Below are 20,711 nucleotides of genomic sequence, written 5' to 3'. Positions count from 1 at the left end.
AAAAAGTGTAACTGAGAACTTATATTTAATGTGCATTCACCATGTCTACATTTTATTCCATAGAATTTTAGTAAGAAAAACAGACTTGATAGAGCAATTCACTCTCTAGACATTTTTAAATTCCTCACCTAAAACTCTTCTCTAAACTATACTACATTATTAATACACAGAGGGCCAAAACCGCACCTGCAGTAAAAAGAGAGGGTGGAGCAGGAGGAGGCTGGTGATGGATGCCAGTTGTTACCACAGTAGGAACAGAGCTGGTCGCAGAGTTTGGGGGAGCATCCATGCCAGATGGTTGCAAAGGAGGAAGTGGAGGTGGTGGTCCTGTCAAAACCAAAGAATAAGAAATATCATCTGAAAGCAAACAAATAAAATAAGTTATTGTATATCCAAACGTGATATTCTCCTTTAGCAAATTATAATATCTACAAACACCAAGCTCTTACAACTATATGAGTTTTTCAGGGTAAAATATTCATTTAATGTATTCCAAAACAGGTTTGTCTTAAGCTATAAAGGACTACAGATAGCTGGGATTCATCAGTAACATGCATAATTCAGGGCCACCCTAAACCACAGTAAACCATAGGTTTGGCACAGTCTGAAAAATAAGGAGTATATTCCAGATGGGAGCATCTTACTCTTAGTTCCTAACAGGCATCTATAGGATTACTTTAGATACTTTTAACAAAATCAAGCATCAAACTATCAACTTTTATAAAAGACTATGGATAGATAATAAGTATAGGCAAACATATTTACTTACCTGTGACAGGTGGTAGACTGGGTGGTAATGGGCCTGGCGGTGGCACTGGGGGTCTCAGATTCACAGGTGGGGGTGTAAGAATTGGTGGTGGTGGAGGGAGTCCAGGAGGAGGTGGTCCTTCAACAACAGGAGGCTGTGCTGGGAAAGGCAGCATACCAGGAAGATTGACATCTTCTACAACTACCGGGTCACTTCCATGATCAAAAGGGCACATGTCTCCTCTCATACAGAAACCCTTTTCTGTGAGGAAGAACAATTAGAAAGAAATATGAAAACTGCTGGACATATACATTTTCTCTAAGTTAAAAAAAGTGGAGATATTTAAAAATAGGAATATTTTTAATATTGGGCAAATATAAGTAACCATATCACAAGAGCTACCTACTCATTTCCAGTAATATAAAATATATATTAAGTGAAAATATAGCTAACATACCCACTAAAAAATATATTACCAAATTAAAATGAGTATACCCAGCTAGCAACATGATACAGCTTTAATAGTTTACAAAACTTTTACAGTAAAATCTTAAAGAGTCTTCAATTCATTTATAAAATGTTTATATAGGTGATATTCACATTTCTAGGTTTTACTTACATGCTAATAACCACTGATTTCTAAAGAAGTAAGTTTTGTCAAGAATGTTTCAGTAGCCAATTCCCTGGTAGGTAACTCAGTAGATATTACTCTTGTTTGGCAAATTCCAGAAATATGTTAAGACTTGGTGCAAATAAACACTATCTTTAAATTAATATTCAATAGTCAGTGGTGACTAATGAAGACTTCAGTAATATACTGAGGAATTCATGAAGTGCTTAAAACTAATTTCCCACTATTTCCAATAGGTTAATAAGTCTTTGAGTGTGTATAACCTAAATTTACAGAGGTTACTCAGCTGGAAATATTAATTTGATACCTCATGAAATAGTTGACAGGCTTACCATCATAGTCTCTACACCGTTTCTTTGGCATTGGTGGTCTTACATACGAGTTATGGTCCACTTGGTCTTCATGAAATTCAGACCAACTTTCGGTAGTATTATTACCATGATGAGTAGGAGCAATTACTGTAATAGTGCTGCTCAAAGTAGGTACAGGGTAGTGGCCAGATGAAATATTAGGTACCGAAGAGACTGGAGTATAATTGTTTTCTAATGCATCTGCTCTATCCAGGTCATATTTAGGTTTTACCAGATCCCTTTCTGCAACAAAATATAAATGACTTATAAAACTACACTCTATTAAACAAAAAAACAAAAAACACACATGTCCCCAAGCTAAGAAATAGATATTAGGTTCGCCAAAAGGTTCGTTTGGGTTTTTCCATAAGACGTTATGGAAAAACCCAAATGAACTTTTTGGCCAACCCAATATTTTTGCTAAACATAGAGAAAAAGTTCAAATTTTACACAATCCTCCTTTTAAAAACTATTCAATGTATATACAATGTTCCAAGATAAGCAATTTCTTTTCAATATGACCTAAACTAAAAAATCACACATAAACTTGCTGTACTTAATGAGATTTTTCTTTGAGCTTTACTTAGCAGAAAATTTTAAAATTTTCTTCATTGCAATCTTAGTATGCATAACTTTAGCCAACAAAACAAAATATACAAGTATGGTTATTTTTTCTGTGGTGAATATTTAGTTGTCATCCATTCAAAGGTCCTAGCATGGCTTTATACACTGAACACTATTTGTTGAAGATGAGAATGGATGTGTACAGAGGAAGAAAAAGGAGTACATAATAAACACAAAGAAATTAACTGGGCCAAGAAAAGAAAATTTACCAAGGAAAGAGAAAAGACATTAAGGAGATCAGTTAAGTGAAGCAATGTGCAGAAAGGCCTAATACACCTAGATCACAGGGCAGGGAAAAACTCTAAGAGTAACAGAGAAATACAGGGCTTATACAAAAGCCATAAATATTATTTCCTAAAGACTAAAAGTAACTATACAATAAAGTTCGCAAGGGTAGTAAAAATCTAAGTTGAGTAAAGGTGTTTTACTCTTAAGGTGTTTAGTTGTTCTACTGCCTGCAATATATCCCTTTCAATAATACACATTGAAAGAAAAATATGCATGTTGGAAATGAGACACTCCTGTAAACTCACACATCTGAAATGAAAATTTTTAACTGTTTTCATAGTTTTGAGGTCTGATATATGATAAACTGAACATACTTAAAATGTACAATTTAATGAATTTTTATCTATGTATACACCTGTGAAACCAAACATCACAATCAAAATAAGGTATATACTGTACATACTCATCACCCCCCAAAAGTATCCTTGTTCCCTTTTATGATCCATCCCTCCTTTACTTTATCCCAGGCAACCACTGAGTTGTTTTCTGTCATCATAGATTAGTCTGCATTTTCTAAAATTCTATGTCTCTGTGTCTCTCTCTCTCTCTCTCTCACACACACACACACACACACACACACACTTTTTTGTGTGGCTTCTTTCAATCAGCATAATTATTTTGAGATTCATGCATTTTCCTACATGTATCAATAGTTCTTTCCTTTTTATCCATTCTATGGATATACCATAATTGGTTCATCCATTCACCTGTTGATGGACGTTTGGATTATTTCTAGCTTTTGGCTATAACAAATGAAGCTGCCATGATCATCTGTGTATGTCTTTGTGTGGAAATACACTTTCATTTCTTTTAAGTAAACACCTAGGAGTGGAATGACTGACTGGATCATTTGGTAGGTATAGGCTTAACATTTTTAAGATACTGTTCAAGTGTTTTCCAAAGAGTTCCAGCTTATCTCCATCCTCACCAACACTGGGTAAAGCAAGTCTTTTTAATTTCAATCATTCTGATGGGTGTACAGTGGTAATTCATTGTGGCTTTAATTTGTATAAAATAAAAATTTTTAAAGAAATTTTTAAAAAGCATTCACTTGGACTCACAAAATACATCAAAATAGAAGAAAATAAAGATAACATTGACAAAATTAAAACAATTTTTAAAACCCTCAAATACAGAATTTTTTTCACAATGAAAGTGCCAACCAAAATATACAGATATGTGGATTATTTACCCCTGCTTCGGGTCCTGCTTCTGCTTCTAGTCCTGCTTCTATCTCTATCCCTGTCACGAAGCCTCTCTTTACTCCAACTTCGACTCCGACTCCTGCTGTAACTGCGACTTCGCCCTCGTCTTCTATTGTACCGGTCTCTGTATGAATCTCTTCGAGGAGGGTTTCGATCATAATCTCTTTTGCGAGAACGATCATCTTTTTTCCTCTCATCACGACTTCTAAAGAAATATATGATCACTTTTATGAAAATATTTAAGTGGATACAGGAAAAACTCCAATTATAGGCAAAAGTTCTATTTTATTCTTGTACCACCATGATTCTTTATCCCACCATCAGAATACAAACATAGGAAACTCAAAAAACTGAAAACCTGAACATGACCTGCTAAAGTACTCTAAAACCCCTAAGGAAAAAAAGAACTCTTTTGAAGTCTTCATTTTATACACAAATGCTTCTATACATTAAGGGATCTGTACATATGTCCTGTAGTATATATTGTCTTGTACACAGTCTCATACTTATAGGCATATATTACATGCACTGCACTCTAAATGCTTTTGAAGCCTTAATGGGAAAAATAATGTATTTACTCTAAAGGGAAACTTTGGGCAAAAAAGGTCTCACATTAAGACTTCACTGGAATTTGCAGTTAGGAATAAAAATAATAACAATAACAAACATATGCTGAGCACTGTTCTAAATCTCACTTCCAGGACCAACAAATCTCACCTAGATATTCTTGGTAGAAAAGGAGTGAGTTATCACTTTCCTAGACCAATAAAAGAGTAGATATTACTTACCCCTATGTAAAAGAAAATCAAGTCTAAATATTCATATAAAATAAAAGCAATGTCTAAACATTGAACATGGTTCAAAGAATCAATCACCTATTTTCTCTGTATCGGGAGCTTGACTGAGGAGGACTGTGATTTAGCCTTCTAGAAAACTTCTTCTCTCGTTCTTCCTCTTTTGTGATCTGATACACAAAGAAAAATGTGTGCAAGGTTAACAACAGTTATTCCTTGCCATGTTACTGTTTCAATGACTTAACTGATATTAAAATATGAGCAACAGAGTCTTCTTGTGAAAGCATTAAACAAAATAATGTCTTCTAAGTACAATCATTTAATTTAACAATAAAAGACAGGCTTGCTGAAAGTTAAAGTGAATGGTAAAGAAATTCATAAATGCTTATCTTAGATAACAGTAGCAAGAAAAACATTTTAAGCAAGTGTCCTCATTTTACACATCATTAATGGAAAGCCAATTTTATTCCTTCTTTCAAAAGTCCATTCAAGTTTTGGTTTCATGGATTTGATCTGGCACCAAACACATTAGGGACTAAAGGAGAATGCATTAGAACTAACCAAGTCATAGAAAAAGAAAACATTTGAGAAAAAAATACCTGTGAAAATAAACAAACAAGTGAAAACAGTTCCCTAGTTTCTCACAGCAGTATGACAGCTATACATTCCTCTTTCCTACAATTCATATTATATAATTAATATAATGCAGCCCTGAAAAACATTTCCTTGATCAGTGCTACTTTCTGTAGACCAGTTTTCCATGCTGCCCAAAAAACTGGTTCCACAGGACATTAAGAGGTGTTATTAGAGAAAAAAGGATTCAGAGGATAAACAAATTCAGAAAATATTGAACATGAGCTTCTGTAAATATGATACGGCTCAAGATTTTGCATGTTTAATAAAAACCCTAAGATATTCTTATGCACATAGTCTACAGATAGCATAAATATGTCCCAGTTTATGCCAGCTGTTTCAGCATTCCTTTGGGTAAAAGCCTCTCACTGTCAAGTGTCTCACACTGGATGATAAATTAAATGGAAATCCTATCAACAGACCAAACTCTGAGAAATAATACTTAAAAGCCTTCTTTTAACAGTTTGCCTTTTTCTTTCTTGTAAGTACTTTTTTTGTTCTACTCTTCCTATCCATTTCAACCTTCCCCCCTGCAAAAACAAAACAAAACAAAAAACCCTCCTGATGCACTTTTTCCCTTCAGTTTGCTTCCATGCACTCTTGTAAATAAGTTAGGTTGACAGACTGTCACATTCCATGGTACCTGCCCAACTGCTAACTTTCACAACACCCACAGCATTTAAAGTCCAGACTGCCATCTGACATTTCGGTTCTGAAAGATGAGGGATAAATATCCTTCACAACTGCTCAAGACAACTGTGGTGAAATATTATTATATCAACAGATGTAAGACTAAGGCTTACTGCTTCTCAAACAAAGAGCCCGTGATTTACTCAAGATTTCCAAGAATTAAAATATAATTTGCAATTATCTGGAAAAAATTCTGGAACCAATCCAGACTTCCATCAATGGGTAAAATTTAAATAAATTATTGTATATCTCTATGTTGCATAAGCAGTTGCCAAGACAATATCCACTATCCCATTCTTCCTTACTAACAGACCCCCTATACCGTTAGGTACAAAACATGCAGTTATAAAATTATTTCTGGTCTTCCTCTGAAGACAGAAGTGATGGGGGTGTCTTATGTATATGTGCATGTAACTATATATATATATATACATGTGTGCAAATATGTTCAGATATACAGAGACAAAAATACATTTGAGAATTATATAATACATATGTAAATACATATGTAAATTACAATACATATCATACATACGTAAATATTATTATATAACACATATGTAAATATAACGAACATATATTACTTATATAATCTGGAAAAAAACAGAGTATCAGGTGAAAAAAAACCAAAGGCCACAACCACACCCACCACACAACAATGTCTCAACAATAATAGCAACTATCATTTACTGAGAACCTACTTTGCGCCACACACTCTGCCAAGTGCTTCACAGACCTTATTTTACTATTCCTCACAACAGCCCTATAATATTTCCATTTCACGGCTGAGTAAACTAAGGGTTGGAAAAGTAATAACTTCAAGGTCACAAAACGGTGGTAAAAATTTTTTTAAATTAATTTATTTTATTTATTTTTATTTTTGGCTGCATTGGGTCTTTGTTGCTGTGCACAGGCTTTTCTCTAGTTGCGGCGAGCAGGGGCTACTCTTCGTTGCAGTGCGCAGGCTTCTCATTGGCTGGCTTCTCTTGTTGCAAAGCACGGGCTCTAGGCGTGCGGGCTTCAGCAGTGTGGCACTCAGGCTCAAGTTGTGGCTCGTGGGCTCTAGAGAGCAGGCTCAGTAGTTGTGGCACACGGGCTTCATTGCTCCGCGGCATGTGGGATCCTCCCGGACCAGGGCTTGAACCAATGTCCCCTGCATTGGCAGGCGGACTCTCAACCACTGCGCCACCAGGGAAGCCCCAAACGGTGGTAAAAATTTAACCAAGATTTGTTTGACCTAAAACTAGGCTAACCATGGATATATTATATTAATAGCTTAATTGTCAACGATTATTTTTGTTAAAATTACAAGCTTTAAACATCAAACTGAGGAAATTTGAACTATTATATGATTATTAAACAAGAGGGTAATCTTGTATGAAAGGTAAACACCTCTTAAAGTATGAAGTCATTTACATTGCCCTGTGAAGGTCCTTTTATTTGACTACCTTAAAAATAGTCCCCTACAGGGCTTCCCTGGTGGCGCAGTGGTTAAGAATCTGCCTGCCAATGCAGGGGACACGGGTTCGAGCCCTGGTCTGGGAAGATCCCACGTGCCGTGGAGCAACTAAGCCCGTGTGCCACAACTACTGAAGCATGGGCACCACAATAAGAGAAGCCACTACAATGAGAAGCCCGTGCACTGCAACGAAGAGCAGCCCCCGCTCACCACAACTAGAGAATGCCCGTGTGCAACAAGGAAGACCCAACACAGCCAAAAATAAATAATAAATAAATAAATCTATTTTAAAAAAAAAGTCCCCTACAAAATGCATGTAGGCAGAAGCAAACAGATCTACTGACAATCTAACTGTTTTCATAGAACACAGATAATAAGAGTCCATACCTATAAATACTGTGCAGAAAAGAGTTAAAAGCACTCCTGAGACTGTTATCTTTAGAAAGACCTGCTGATAAGGTAAGCCCTTAGCTGGCATCTGCAAACAATTTCTGGAAGGTTCACATCATTCCCTGATAACAATAGCTCACTATGCCTAAACTGTCTGGATAAACAATATGGTCTATGCTGAACATCTGCTTTCCTCCTCAGAGTCTGGAATTTTGGTACATATAAGGCTGAAGATGCCTATGTAACGAGCGCTAAATAAAAACCCTGGGCACTGTGTCTCTAATGAGCGTCCCTGGTTCACACATGTTGTCACTACTTGTTAAGTGCATCTTCTTTGACTCCACTGGAAGAAACCTCTGGAAATCTGTTCCTGTTTTTCCCCAGATTTTGCACCATATACTTTTTTCCCTTTGCTGATTTTGCTTTGTATCCTTTCACTGTAAGAAATCATAGCCATGAGTATGACTATATGCTCTGAGTTCTGTGAGTACTCCTAGTGAAATAATCAAACCTGGAGGTGGTCTTGAGGACTCCCAACACAGATAAAAATAAATAAAACTAAGAATAAATTAAAAAAAATAAAACTCAGTTTAATCACTCCAAATATGTTTTTAAAGAACATGTAAAGTTTAACACAAATTCTTACCTCTTCTTTTTTTATATCTTTTTCTTGGTGCTGAAAAAATTCTACCTTTAAGCTTCCTGATGATGGCTGCTCTGGAGAAGGTAGATAACTCTTTGTATTCACAGCATCAAAAAGTTTTTCCACAAATATCTGCGTCTCTAAAAATAAAACCAAAACCAGCATAGATTAAAAAACATTTGCTAAGATATTTATTCTCTACTTCTCCACATCAGTATGATGAAATATGCCTTGATTTTTTATAAATCTAAAAATTATACTAAGACCAACAGCTTCCCAACCAGTGTGCTATGGCACAAGTCCCATGGTAATACCGATCCATTCAATTCTCAGGATGCTGAGGGCTAGAATGGCTAGAGCCTCTGGGTCAGTCGCTCCCAGCCATCACTAGTCTCCATGTATCCTGCCTAGTGTGCCAAACAGAAATATTATCATTACCTAAATGCTGGCAAGGTGAAAAAATTTGAGAAGCACTGTGCTAGACAACATCCAAAGTAGGTTCCTAAGCAGTACTATCTTTCAGTCATTTTCTTAATCTCTTAAGAAAAAAATAACAGCATTCTTTAAGAATAAGCATATGGATGTTAATGAAAGAAAAGATTTCCATTATAAATAAGCTATGGATATAATCAGTAATAATACTATTTGTTCAACTTTGTTACAGTTAGAGTCTGTCTCTTAGTGAATTCCTTTAACACTCTCTGAATCTTATTTTAAATAACTTTTTAAATTAGTATTTTTAAACCAAAGATCTTACCTTTTTGAAGAAATACATCCAGTTGATCAATACATAACGCCTTTAATTCTTTTTCACTTTTGTCTTTCTTTACCAAAGCGAGAACATATTTTGCCAGGGCTGATGGATCTGCATCACAGCTGAAGAAAAAAGCAATGTTGAAGGAAATTTAACCATAAAAAATTGCACATTCTATGAATTCCAGTTACAAACTAATAGCATGATAGTTCAATGAGTTAATATATGTAAAAAAGCATCTGGTACATAGAAAGCAATGAAGAAATATAAGTTTCTCTCCCTTATCTTAATATGCTTTACATGGTATATGTAGTCATCATTCAGTATTCTGCCAAATACACACTAATACATGTATTAAAGATTCATTAGGCTCTATTATTAAAAAAAGAAGTTATAACAAATTATAAACAACACCAAAACATCAAAAACTAATAATTAGTGTGGTACCAATAAAAATACCAAGAGGCGGGCTTCCCTGGTGGCACAGTGGTTGAGAGTCCGCCTGCTGATGCAGGGGACACGGGTTCGTGCCCCTATCTGGGAAGATCCCACATGCCGCGGAGCGGCTGGGCCCATGAGCCATGGCCGCTGAGCCTGCGCGTCCGGAGCCTGTGCTCCACAACGGGAGAGGCCACAACAGTGAGAGGCCCGCGTACCGCAAAAAAAAAAAAATACCAAGAGGCTATTCTCCCCCAGAACAAGGTAAATAATGGTCAGAAAAACCCTGAAAAAGAGGACAATAAAGGGAAACTTGAAAACATACCACACAATACAGAATTTTAATGAAAGAAAAGCAAGTTTAGAAATAGACCCAAATATATATAGAAACATAAATTTTATAAAGGTGACATCCAAGTCAAGGAAGAAGGGATGAACTACAAAATAAATGGTACTAAGAAAACTTGGCAGCTATCTTTCTAAAAAATTAAGTTGGACCCATAACTTATTCCATATACCACAGTAAAAACATGAAACCATTAAAGTATTAGAAGAAAACAAGAAAAAGTTATTTTACAACTCTGGAGTAATGAAGACCTTTTGAATTATGAGAGAAAATCCATATATTGCACAAGAGTAATTTGATTATACAAAAGAAGCAAAAACTTAAGAATGTAAAAAAGACTTAAAAGTCAAATGAAATACTAAACAGAAAAAGAAATAAAAATGATTCTTAAATATGAGTAAAAATATAACATCATCCATAAGATAAATTCAAACTTAAGCTATACTGAAATATCATTTTTCTGTTATAAAGTTGATAAAATCTAAATATATGGAAACATATTCTGGAGGCAAGACAGAAACAATCAGTTTTCATACATTATTGCTGCTGAGAGTAAACTGGTAGCTCCTAGGGTATGGCAGTAAAAAGATCACAAATACAACTGACCCAGCAATTCTACTTCAATGAATTAACTTTACAGATATACTTACATGTTCAAAATGATATGTGTACAAGTCATTCAGTGTCACACTGATTGTAAAACCAAAAATCTGCAACTGTCCATTTACAGAGGACTGGAAAAAGAAAGTATACTAAATCTACACAAGGGAATGGGATACAGCAAAAAGACAAAAAAGAATGAGGAAGTTTTCATATCATGGAGAAATTTTCCTATCAATTTGTTAAGTTTAAAAAGCGAGATAGAGAAAAAGCTTGTATAGTGTATTACCATTTGTGTGGGAAGAAAAGGAGATTATATATTTGGGTTGGCTTATGTCTGAATAATGAATAGCTATAAGTATAAACAAGTAACTACGGTTATTTGTTGATGGGGGTAGGGAGTAGGAAGTGAAAAAGAAACAGGGTCAGGAGGGAAGAGGGAAAGTTTTTGATGCCCAAACCATGCCCATCCAATTGCTAAAAAGCAGATAATTGTTTTTCAACTAAGCTGAAGTTGCTACCTATTTAATTAAAGATCATTTTACAAGTTATGGTAAATAATAATAAAATAATAGCAATAGCTAAGCACTAACATTTACTGAACCCTCATTTGTGCCATGAACACTGCTCCACACTTTACATTCTATATTTAGTTCTCATTTTACTGATGAAACTGAGGCTCAGGAAAAAGTTAAGCAAACTGCCCAAGACTACATGTAAATTAGTAACAGAACCAAGATTTAAACCTAAATTTCTTACTCTAAAGTCTGCTCTCTTAACCACTACACCAAATTGCTTCTTACAACGAGCTACCCAAAAACCAGACCTCCAATTTACTTACTGCTACAAACATCTAGTTACAGCCACCAACTCCCTATCCATCCTAGTAAAAGCCCCCTACAATACCTCCCTTAGTTGCTGTCCAAGGCACAGTTCCTCTAATTTACTTCCTCCTGTACTCTCCCCTTAGAGTCCACTATTTCAAACAACCTCTAAATTCCTCAGCCATGTTTGCCTCACTTTCTTTCTACTCTTCTTCTATGCCACCAACTTGGCAAAATCCCAAGTTAGAATCCACCCCCAGCTTAGCTTCTCTTAGTTTCATGCCAGTAACATAAATAATGCTCAGTAAATTAAATTTTCAAAGGATACTGATGACACAAAAAGACTTACCAATTACAGTTTTAAAAAAAAGACAAATACATTAGGGAATTACAGTAGGGAGAGATGACTACAAATGAGGGGGAGAGATAGGATAACCTAATAGTTCATTTGAGGAAAAACAGATACATACATGATACATGACATCCTTCAATTCATTTTTATCGCTCTTTATTGTAACAACTATTAGCAATTTTAACTCTAACAATACTAAACACAAAATAGAAATTCCACATGTTCTACCAAAAGTTCAAATGCTAGAATATTAATAAGGAACTTATACACATTAAAGCTAGAAAATACTTTAATACATATACCAAAAAGTCTTAATTCCTATACATATCTGGAATGTAACAGTTTTACAGAATTATAGCAGTAACATGTCACTGAATCAAAAAGTACATCTTAAAGACACTGGACAGCTTTGGCTGCACAGTAGAAACACCTATGGAAAATCTGACTGCAAGTGAATCAACAGGTCTAATACAACCATCTGCATTTTGCTTTGTTTGTTTTATAAGAGCTGTACAGATAAGTCTGATACAGTATCAGAGTTGAGAATTACTCTATTAAGGAACTAGTACAGCATTTATCATATAATGTTAAGACTCCTTAGTGTACATCTTTGTGGTGACTGTGACTTCAAACTCTTCAATCTTCCCTTCAAAAGGCAGAGCCCAATTCCCCATTCTTTGCCTTGCTTCTAAACAAACAGAATACGGCAGAAGTGATGGTGTCTGATGTTTATGGTCAGACACCATCTAGGTCATTTGCAATTATATATATATTCTAGAGAAATCAGCTGCTATGTTTCAAGGACACTCAAGCAGCCTTACAGAGAGCACCATGTGGCTATGAAATGAGGACTCCAGGGAGGACTAAGGTCTCTTGCCAAGAACCATACATGAATGAACATGGAAGCCGATTCTACAGACCCAGTGGAACCTTGAAACAACTGCAGCACTGACCAAAAGCTTGACCACAATCTCATGAAAGACTCAGAGCCAGAAATACCTAGCTAACCTGCTCCAAATTTCTGACCCACAGGAATGATACATGTCATGAGATGATAAATGTCTGCTGTGCTACTAAGTTAAGTTTCAGGGTAATCTGTTAGTAATTATATATCAACTTTTCTCATAGATCTATTTCCATTTATTTACAAAGACTTGAAGTGGGTTATAACCTAAACAGGAAAAAATAAAATCATTTCAATGGTACATGAGATTTTTAAACACTTTCTCTTTGAAATTTATTTCAATATATTTATTTATACCAACAATTTTTTAAATGCAGACAAAGTGATTTGTGGTAAGTTAATTTTTTCATGTTTATCACAATGAGCATTATTAAATAATGCTAATATTAATAATGCTAACGTTAATATTGTGCATTAATATTAAATGCACAATATTAAAGATAATATTCATGTTGGTAATTTTGTGAGAAAAATTTTAGAGCCTGCTTTTCACTTAATTGCTAGTGAAGATGATGATATGACTCCAGAGACAATGGGCCATGAATTTTCCCATTTTTCTGAAACACCAATTAAACAAGGAATTTCCTTTAGCAAAAAGTCCACAGATAAGGATATAGGAAAGAGCTGGACAACGAATTCAAAGAAACTGGAGAGGCTGGGGTCAGCCTCTGTGATGAAATAAGCATGAAGAAATGGGACAATAACCTCATGATGTATCTACAGATACACTTATATCTGGCAATCTGGTAACACTGCATGAGAGACCATGAAACAGTACTTTCTCATGTTAGGTAACCTGAATAAGCACAATCAACTAAACATTAACCTAACTAGACACCAAGCTGAACATACTTCAGTTTACTGGAAATCACTGTGATACATAATACTATCACTGTGCTAAACAGTTTTATTGCAACTGTTAATGAACAAATTCAGAATCTCTACATTGAGTCCAAATGCTATAGTCTGATTGAGTATTGGTTTGATTGTTGTAGTGAATTTTCAACTTAATAACAGCCTTTCTAATAACTGTCACTTTACATTTCTCTTAGCTAAACACCAAATCTATTCCATTCCCTCCATTATTTTTTAAACAGGACACTTTAAAAGTGAATTAAAATGTTAGCAGCTAAAAATGTGGAGAAAGACTTTTGCGATTTTTTAAAAATTATTGTGGCCTAGAATACAGTTTTATAAAACAGCAAGATAAACTCCTGAACAATCTTTGCTCAACATCTTCTATTAGAAGCAATTCAAACCAAATCAAGAACCAAAAAAAGCCACAACAATCATAATGAATTAACTACCATACAAAAAAATGTTAAATACTTAAAATAGTCTGAAAGGTAGATTACTTTTTAAAATTTGTTAGACTGCAAATTACATAGTAGAAGCAAGGTTTACAATTTCACATTTAACAACAGAACAGGTAAATATGCATTTGGGAGGTAATTTTTCTTAAGTCCTATAGGAAGCCACTTCATTTTTATTTTAATAACTTCTGAAAACAAAAAAGGTATGTAGTTACAAATTATAGCTAAGTAAAAAATAATCTGAACCATAGAAGTTTAATAATATACCAAAATGTTATGGATCAGGGACAAAAGGCAAACTGTGTGTTCTCTTTTCTATTTATCTTAATTAAAAGTACCAATGCTACTTCATCTGAACATCTAGCAATAATAACCTGCTATGCAAAATTAATGAAGTAAAAATGTTTAAATTACTGAATCAAAAGAAAACTATATTCTGATAGTAAGGGGTTACTTTTAAAAACTGTCTCCATGGTAAGCAAGATTGTTCACGAGGTACTTTACTATACCAGTTGATACTGCTGATGATAGGTTTGTGATTTGAATGACACATTATCTTGTCAAAGCTAGTCTTTACCCTCTGCTACACTGCCAGCATTCTAGAAACATGTGAAAGAAAAGTGGGGCTGAAATCTTCTTTCAGATCAGGGAAAGAGAAAAAAAGAATCAGATTTTGAAAATGTTAAGGACAAAGAAATAATACTGAAACAGTGACAAACTTCACTCCTACCTTAGAAAACAGGCTGAATTCCCACTAAGTCTCTGTTCCATAAGTACTTCTAAGCCCAGCAAAAACATAATCTGCCAATAAAGTACAATTCTGACCACAGAGTGCTCCAACTTCAATTATCCTTCTGTGTGTGTGTTAGGGGTAGGAGGGTGGGAGCAGTGAGGGCATAGAAGGAGGGGAGCAGGGAAAACACAACAAAAACCAGAAACTACAAAATAAAGAAGACATGGCTTACCAATAGCACTGTGGAAGGTGGGGTGAAGGGGAAGCAACTAAGTATTTCAACTTACAAAAGTCAAATGAGATAAAGCATTGAAATGGAGGAAAATCATAACCAGAGAGGAAACAGTGCAGCTCTCCCATGCAGTAGGGAGTGCCACTGCTTTCACTTCTAGGTGCCACCTTTTATAAATATATAAACAAAGTCAAACATTCTTAGAAAATGACCAGAATGGTAAATGGATATCATTATCAGATAACTTGCTAGGGATTCTTGTGTAGCCAGACAATACACACACAGAAGCCATTCTCATATAAACAAGTGCTCCGAAGAGAAAAAAATGCCAGGTAATGGGATAAACTATAGAAGAAGAGGAATGAAGGGAAAAAAAGAGGAAGAAAGAAAACGGAGGGAGGAGAAGGAATGAATGAGGAGATCCTAGATAAGATTATCAGGTAAGGATATTTAAACAGGGTCAGAATTTAAATAGGGAACAGAATGGAGTGCAAGCAAGCTTTTTGGCTTTCTGGAAAAAGGTCAGCCCAGGCAGAGGGAACCAACAGAAAAGGGCTGAGGTGGGTATCTACTGATACTTGACTCATGAGGGATAGGAGACCAGTGCTCCATTCCATCCAAATGTGTCATGCACATTTGGATTTCTAATCTCTCACCTTTGTTAAGGATTTAAAATTTACATCAGATCACTATGAAGTCATTCAAACCAATGATTTTAAAGGCATAAAAATAAAATTTTATCAATCTCTGAATATATTCAGTTAAGGATACAACTAATAATAATACCCCTGAAAAGCATGGGTGAATATCTAAGAGGGTCTTTCTCCTCCAGCTGTAACTGGGAAGGAGAGCACATGCACTAAATAAGTTAGAAAAGCCAAAGCAATGCAGAAAATCAAATGTTTTAATAAAATCTCCCAAAAGAACTTAATTTTCTTAAGAAAGACTTCAAAAAACATGAATCAAGTAACTGAGTCACTTTGCTGTACAGCAGAGATCAGCACAACACTGTCAATCAACTATACCTCAATTAAAAAAAGAATCACCCCTAAAGGTTCTAATTAATCTTCCTAACACACTCATCATATTAGTTTTTACTTTTTAATTTAGTACTTTCAAAATAGTAACGAGACAGTGAAGCAAAAAACAAAAAGCTAACACACCAGTACAATATTTCAAAAAGAAGTTTGTTTTGTTTTGCCCAAGTTTTTTGGAGGCTTTAGAAATTCAGTGGAAGATAACTGATGAAATTTTACCCAAGCTTCCATTTTCAGTAATCTTGAGAAGGAGGAGCTGGAGGTGGCAGTGGGAATTAAAAATTAAATTTAAATATGTTAACTCAGTCACTTTAGAACACGGATATACACCCACGTCTGTTCCTACCAAATTTTCACTTTATATTCAAGAAAAATATCTAATTTACATCAAAGTCATGCAATTATATTCTGTACACAGAATTACTCTTTTAAAAACCCAAATTCCATTGCAACAAACATACTATATACATTGAAAAATTCAATTACCATAGTTTATTATACAGTTTCATCCAATTCAAAAAAAGAGTAAAACATAGATTTGTATGTAGTAATTAGTTACAGCAAAGGTTACTCATAAAGAATTATTACATACCCACTTTATTCTACAAAATAAAATGACCACCACAAAATAAGCATATGTAAACATGATACATCCATGAGCATCACATGAACCACTTATCACTGCACAAACCTAGTACAAAACATGTAATTATAATGCTGAATACTATTCAGTTAGTTCCTTCATTCCCTTATATTACCCCCAAGAAATGGCAGGAATTCCTCCTTACCTTGAGAGCAGTGGTTCTCAAACTTTTTGGTCTCAGAATCTTTTTACACTTTAAAAATGACAGAGGACCCGGAAAAGCTTTTATTTAAAAGCCAGTATTTACCATATTAAAATTTAAAAATGAGAAAATTCTAAATTATTTAGTTTAAAATAACTAAATAAATCCATTATGATTTAACTATAAATACCTGGGGGTGGGGGGCAGGAGGAGTAATCAAAAGGAGGAACTTATTGATATAAATAAATGGGAAGTCCAAGAGTAGGATTGACTTTAGGCAGAGCTGGATCCAGGAGTTCAAATGATGTTACCAGGACACTCCCTTTCTATTCTGCTTTCCTTTGAACTTGCTTTATTTTGAGGCAGGCACATGTGGCAACAAAAATAGCCCTGAGCAGTTCTGGGCTTACATTATTCTGACAGCTAGTGAAGCCAGAGAAAATAGCCTCCCCTCTCTCCCAGAGCATCATATTGGTCCTTGAAAATGACTGACCTTCTCCAGCTTGAGCTATACCCCCACTGCCATGCAGGGATGGGCAGAGCTCGATAACTAATAGCCTCACCTGAAACTAAACACAGGAATCCCCTGCTTTTCAAAAGTTTGCTTTATGCCCCTTTGTGAAGCTTTTACAGAAGACCTACATTGGTAACTACTAACCACAAGAAATTCAGAAAGAATTTTCACTTTTATGAGAAAAGGTGAAAAACATAAATAGTGTCCAGCATTTGTTTTGCAGCAAGTTGTATAGAGGTAGCCCGTATCATAAGCAGCCAGAGTGGCACTGCCCAGATCCTTCCCCAAGAACTACACTGGGCATCTCAGCATCAAGCTGCCATAGCTTTGAACTGTGTCTGTGAGCAGCTATGTTTTATCTCAATTTATTTTGTGCATCCATTGACAAGATGTGTCCTAAAGTAACTGCTTCTTCACTTTACGCCATTTCAGCTTACGAAAAGTTTCACAGGAACACTCTATTTCAGATATCAGGGGAAACCTGTACCCTATATTTTTTTGTGAATAAAGTTATATTCCCACACCAAAATAAAAATTTAGTAAGAAGATTGACAACGGTTCTTTTTTTTTCTTTTTTTTTTGCAAATACTATTAATGTCTGCCTTAAATAATAGACTGATACTTACATCTACTTTTATATTCAATCTGTTGTGATACCCTGTTTTGGTTGAAATATAAAATCTGGCCTCACATAGGTATACAGTTGGGAAAGTGGGGACCTCACAGACTCCATGAAAGGGTCTCAGGAAGCTCTAGGAGTCCTCACACCATATTTGAGAATCGCTGCTTTAGAAGTGATTCAGAAAGTATGTGTTAAGCGTCTAATTCAAAGACAAAGTCAGTCTTCACATTCCCAAAGACCCAATAATCAGACTGTATACTGCTCAGTGCAAAAAGCAGTAGCCCAAAGAGCAAACTGAGCACAGATAGGTGTGGTTACAGAATCATGTCATAGAATTCTCTCTTAAAAGAAAAGCGGAACTGCAGATGAAATGCTGATATGGCAGCCCACAACAAAGCTCCATTATTTCTTGTACGTTTTACATTCTAATTCACAGCTAAGGAAGAATCAAATTCTCTGGGAAAGGGCTCTGGGGCTTCCAAAGGCCACCCCTTCAGTTACTTATATGTGGATTCACATTTACCTAGTTACAAAACAGATTTGAAGCGCTTATTCCCTTCAGTTACTAAGAGACAGGAGAGGCTAGGGAACATTTTCTCTCTTGACCAAGAAGGGGCAGAATTATCCAAAAGAAATAGCACTAAGACTAGAAATGTGAAAAACCTAGTCTGTCATTCTGTTTTCAACTAAATTCTTACAAACTGTTTCCTCATATATTAAAAAAAAAAAAAAAATCAGGCTAATGCTGTGTGGCTGTATGGTATACTCCTGGGTTTTTTCTAATATTGCCACAACAGTTTTCTAATACTGCTATCAAATCACGCTGAAATTTTTTTATTAAAAAGGTTATACTTTTCACCTCACAAATCTCAGGACTAAAGAAACTAAGCTTCAGTTTCCTTATCTGAGAGAACAGCTGCTCTGCCAAATTAGAAATAATTACAAATAAATATGACTGCAAATAAGAAAGCATTTTATTAACTTGCCAAACACCGGAACAAATGGACCACTAAAGAATGAAATAAAATAAAAATTTGAAGTAATAAGATGCCTATTATTGCCACCCCCTTAGAATAGGTGTTAAAATCTAGCTACTATATTTTAAGCACTATTCCCTTTCAAATCTATGTTGTCTTCTAAGCCAAACTAACAGCTTTTCCTTGAAGCAGTCTGGTATTATAAAAAAAAAAAGCACAGAAATGAACTCCAAAAACCCAGGGGTTTTCAGATTTCTAGTCTGATATCATCTTACTTTATTCATTAGTTACATAATTCTGGGTTAGCATTTTATTTCTCTAGGCTTCAGTTTTCTCATTTTTAAAACAAAGGTGCTGAACCATACAATCTGACAAAGTGGGTCATTTTTTAGGAATAAGGTGCAAAGCTTTCATCGTCATTGCACTCCCCTACTCTCATTCCCAGGAACTTTAACTGAACTTAAAAATAATTCAGTATGTAATCTGAAAAAAATTTTTTTTCCTCTAGGTCTTTTTCAAAAGCCATATAATTCCCTTTTCTGAACACTCATGAGCAAAGTTTGAGCCTCTGGGAAGGATAAAGAATAACTAAATTCTACTAGGTAGAAACACTTTACATAATTTTTCTGAATTGCCAGACCTTAAGATCTGCACATATTTCTACCACTGTTCAAATGTTACTACTGGTGTGCTTGTCTGTTTCAGACTAGGTAACTATGTCTACCTTTTCCCTAGAACCAATCACACTGGTTGAGAAGTATCTACTAATTATCACAGTATGTAATAGCATACTAAGTCAGGGGCATATCAACCAAAACTCACAAAAAAACAATTCTCAGTTTAGGTCAAACCCAATTATCACAAATACAAAGGTGTGCCAACAGTTTAAAAAGCTGTCACAGATACCAAAAAAGGTCAATAAAAAAGCCCACAAGCATTCTGACAAGTCCTTCCTAGTTGCTTTTTCTTCCATATTCTGACTGCTTCAATGGCCCTCATATATATCCAGTACATATGTTCTAAGTATATTACCTCTCTCTTCCTGCCTCCTGCCAAAGTCCAAATTTAGGCATTTTACAACTCACTCTTAAAACTAGAATTAAAAAACTATTTAATCTTCCTTGTCTCCAAAATGTTACAACTTAATCAAATCTCTAAACACCATAGTTTCATTCTTAAAAAGAGATGTGACCAAGTTACTCTGCTACTTTAATTAACCTTCCCAGTATCCCATAACCTAGTCCCCAAAATGTCCAAACACTTCAACATGGTAATAAAACCATTTTAATATGAAACCAACAAAGGCTAGCTGGAGTCAAAAACCTTTTCCTACCCATAATGAACGGTCATAATTCCTCATAGAACATAACTATTCATCCAATTTGGGGCACTCAATGTCATCAGAAGCTTCAAAACTTTAACACAGGGACTTCCCTGGTGGCACAGTGGTTAAGAATTCACCTGCCAATGCAGGGGACACAGGTTCAAGCCCTGGTCCGGGAAGATCCCACATGCCGCGGAGCAACTAAGCCCGTGCGCCACAACTACTGAGCCTGTGCTCTAGAGCCCACGAGCCACAACTACTGAGCCTGTGTGCCACAACTACTGAAACCCATGCGCCTAGAGCCCATGCTCCGCAACAAGAGAAGCCACTGCAATAAGAAGCCCTCACACCGCAGCGAAGAGTAGCCCCCACTCAATTAGAGGAAGCCCACCCGCAGCAACAAAGACCCAACACAGCCATAAATTAATTAATTAATTAAAA

At 35.4% G+C, this 20,711-nt stretch overlaps 1 protein-coding gene across 18 annotated transcripts in view; it reads right to left on the bottom strand.

Annotated features, from left to right (window-relative positions):
- The window catches only part of RBM26 (RNA binding motif protein 26), an 84,283-nt gene that overhangs the window by 48,035 nt on the left and 15,537 nt on the right, over positions 1-20,711 (bottom strand). For 12 of the 18 annotated variants that reach the window (XM_022576964.3, XM_022576970.3, XM_089899428.1 and 9 more), the window contains exons 2-8: positions 9,213-9,331; positions 8,459-8,595; positions 4,722-4,810; positions 3,834-4,051; positions 1,712-1,972; positions 770-1,009; positions 187-357 (exon numbers count right to left, since the gene is read on the bottom strand). In XM_022576964.3, the coding sequence (XP_022432672.1) occupies positions 187-357; positions 770-1,009; positions 1,712-1,972; positions 3,834-4,051; positions 4,722-4,810; positions 8,459-8,595; positions 9,213-9,331 (1,235 nt within the window). The remainder of the gene's footprint in view (positions 1-186; positions 358-769; positions 1,010-1,711; positions 1,973-3,833; positions 4,052-4,721; positions 4,811-8,458; positions 8,596-9,212; positions 9,332-20,711) is intronic. The other 6 variants (XM_022576968.3, XM_022576967.3, XM_022576976.3 and 3 more) reach the window with 2 other exon arrangements.

The sequence above is a fragment of the Delphinapterus leucas genome, chromosome 18, assembly GCF_059928025.1.
Source record: "Delphinapterus leucas isolate spDelLeu-1000000601 "Yukka" chromosome 18, BTC_Dleu_Yukka2, whole genome shotgun sequence".
Classification (NCBI taxonomy): domain Eukaryota; kingdom Metazoa; phylum Chordata; class Mammalia; order Artiodactyla; family Monodontidae; genus Delphinapterus; species Delphinapterus leucas.
This window is presented reverse-complemented; position numbering and strand designations above follow the sequence as displayed.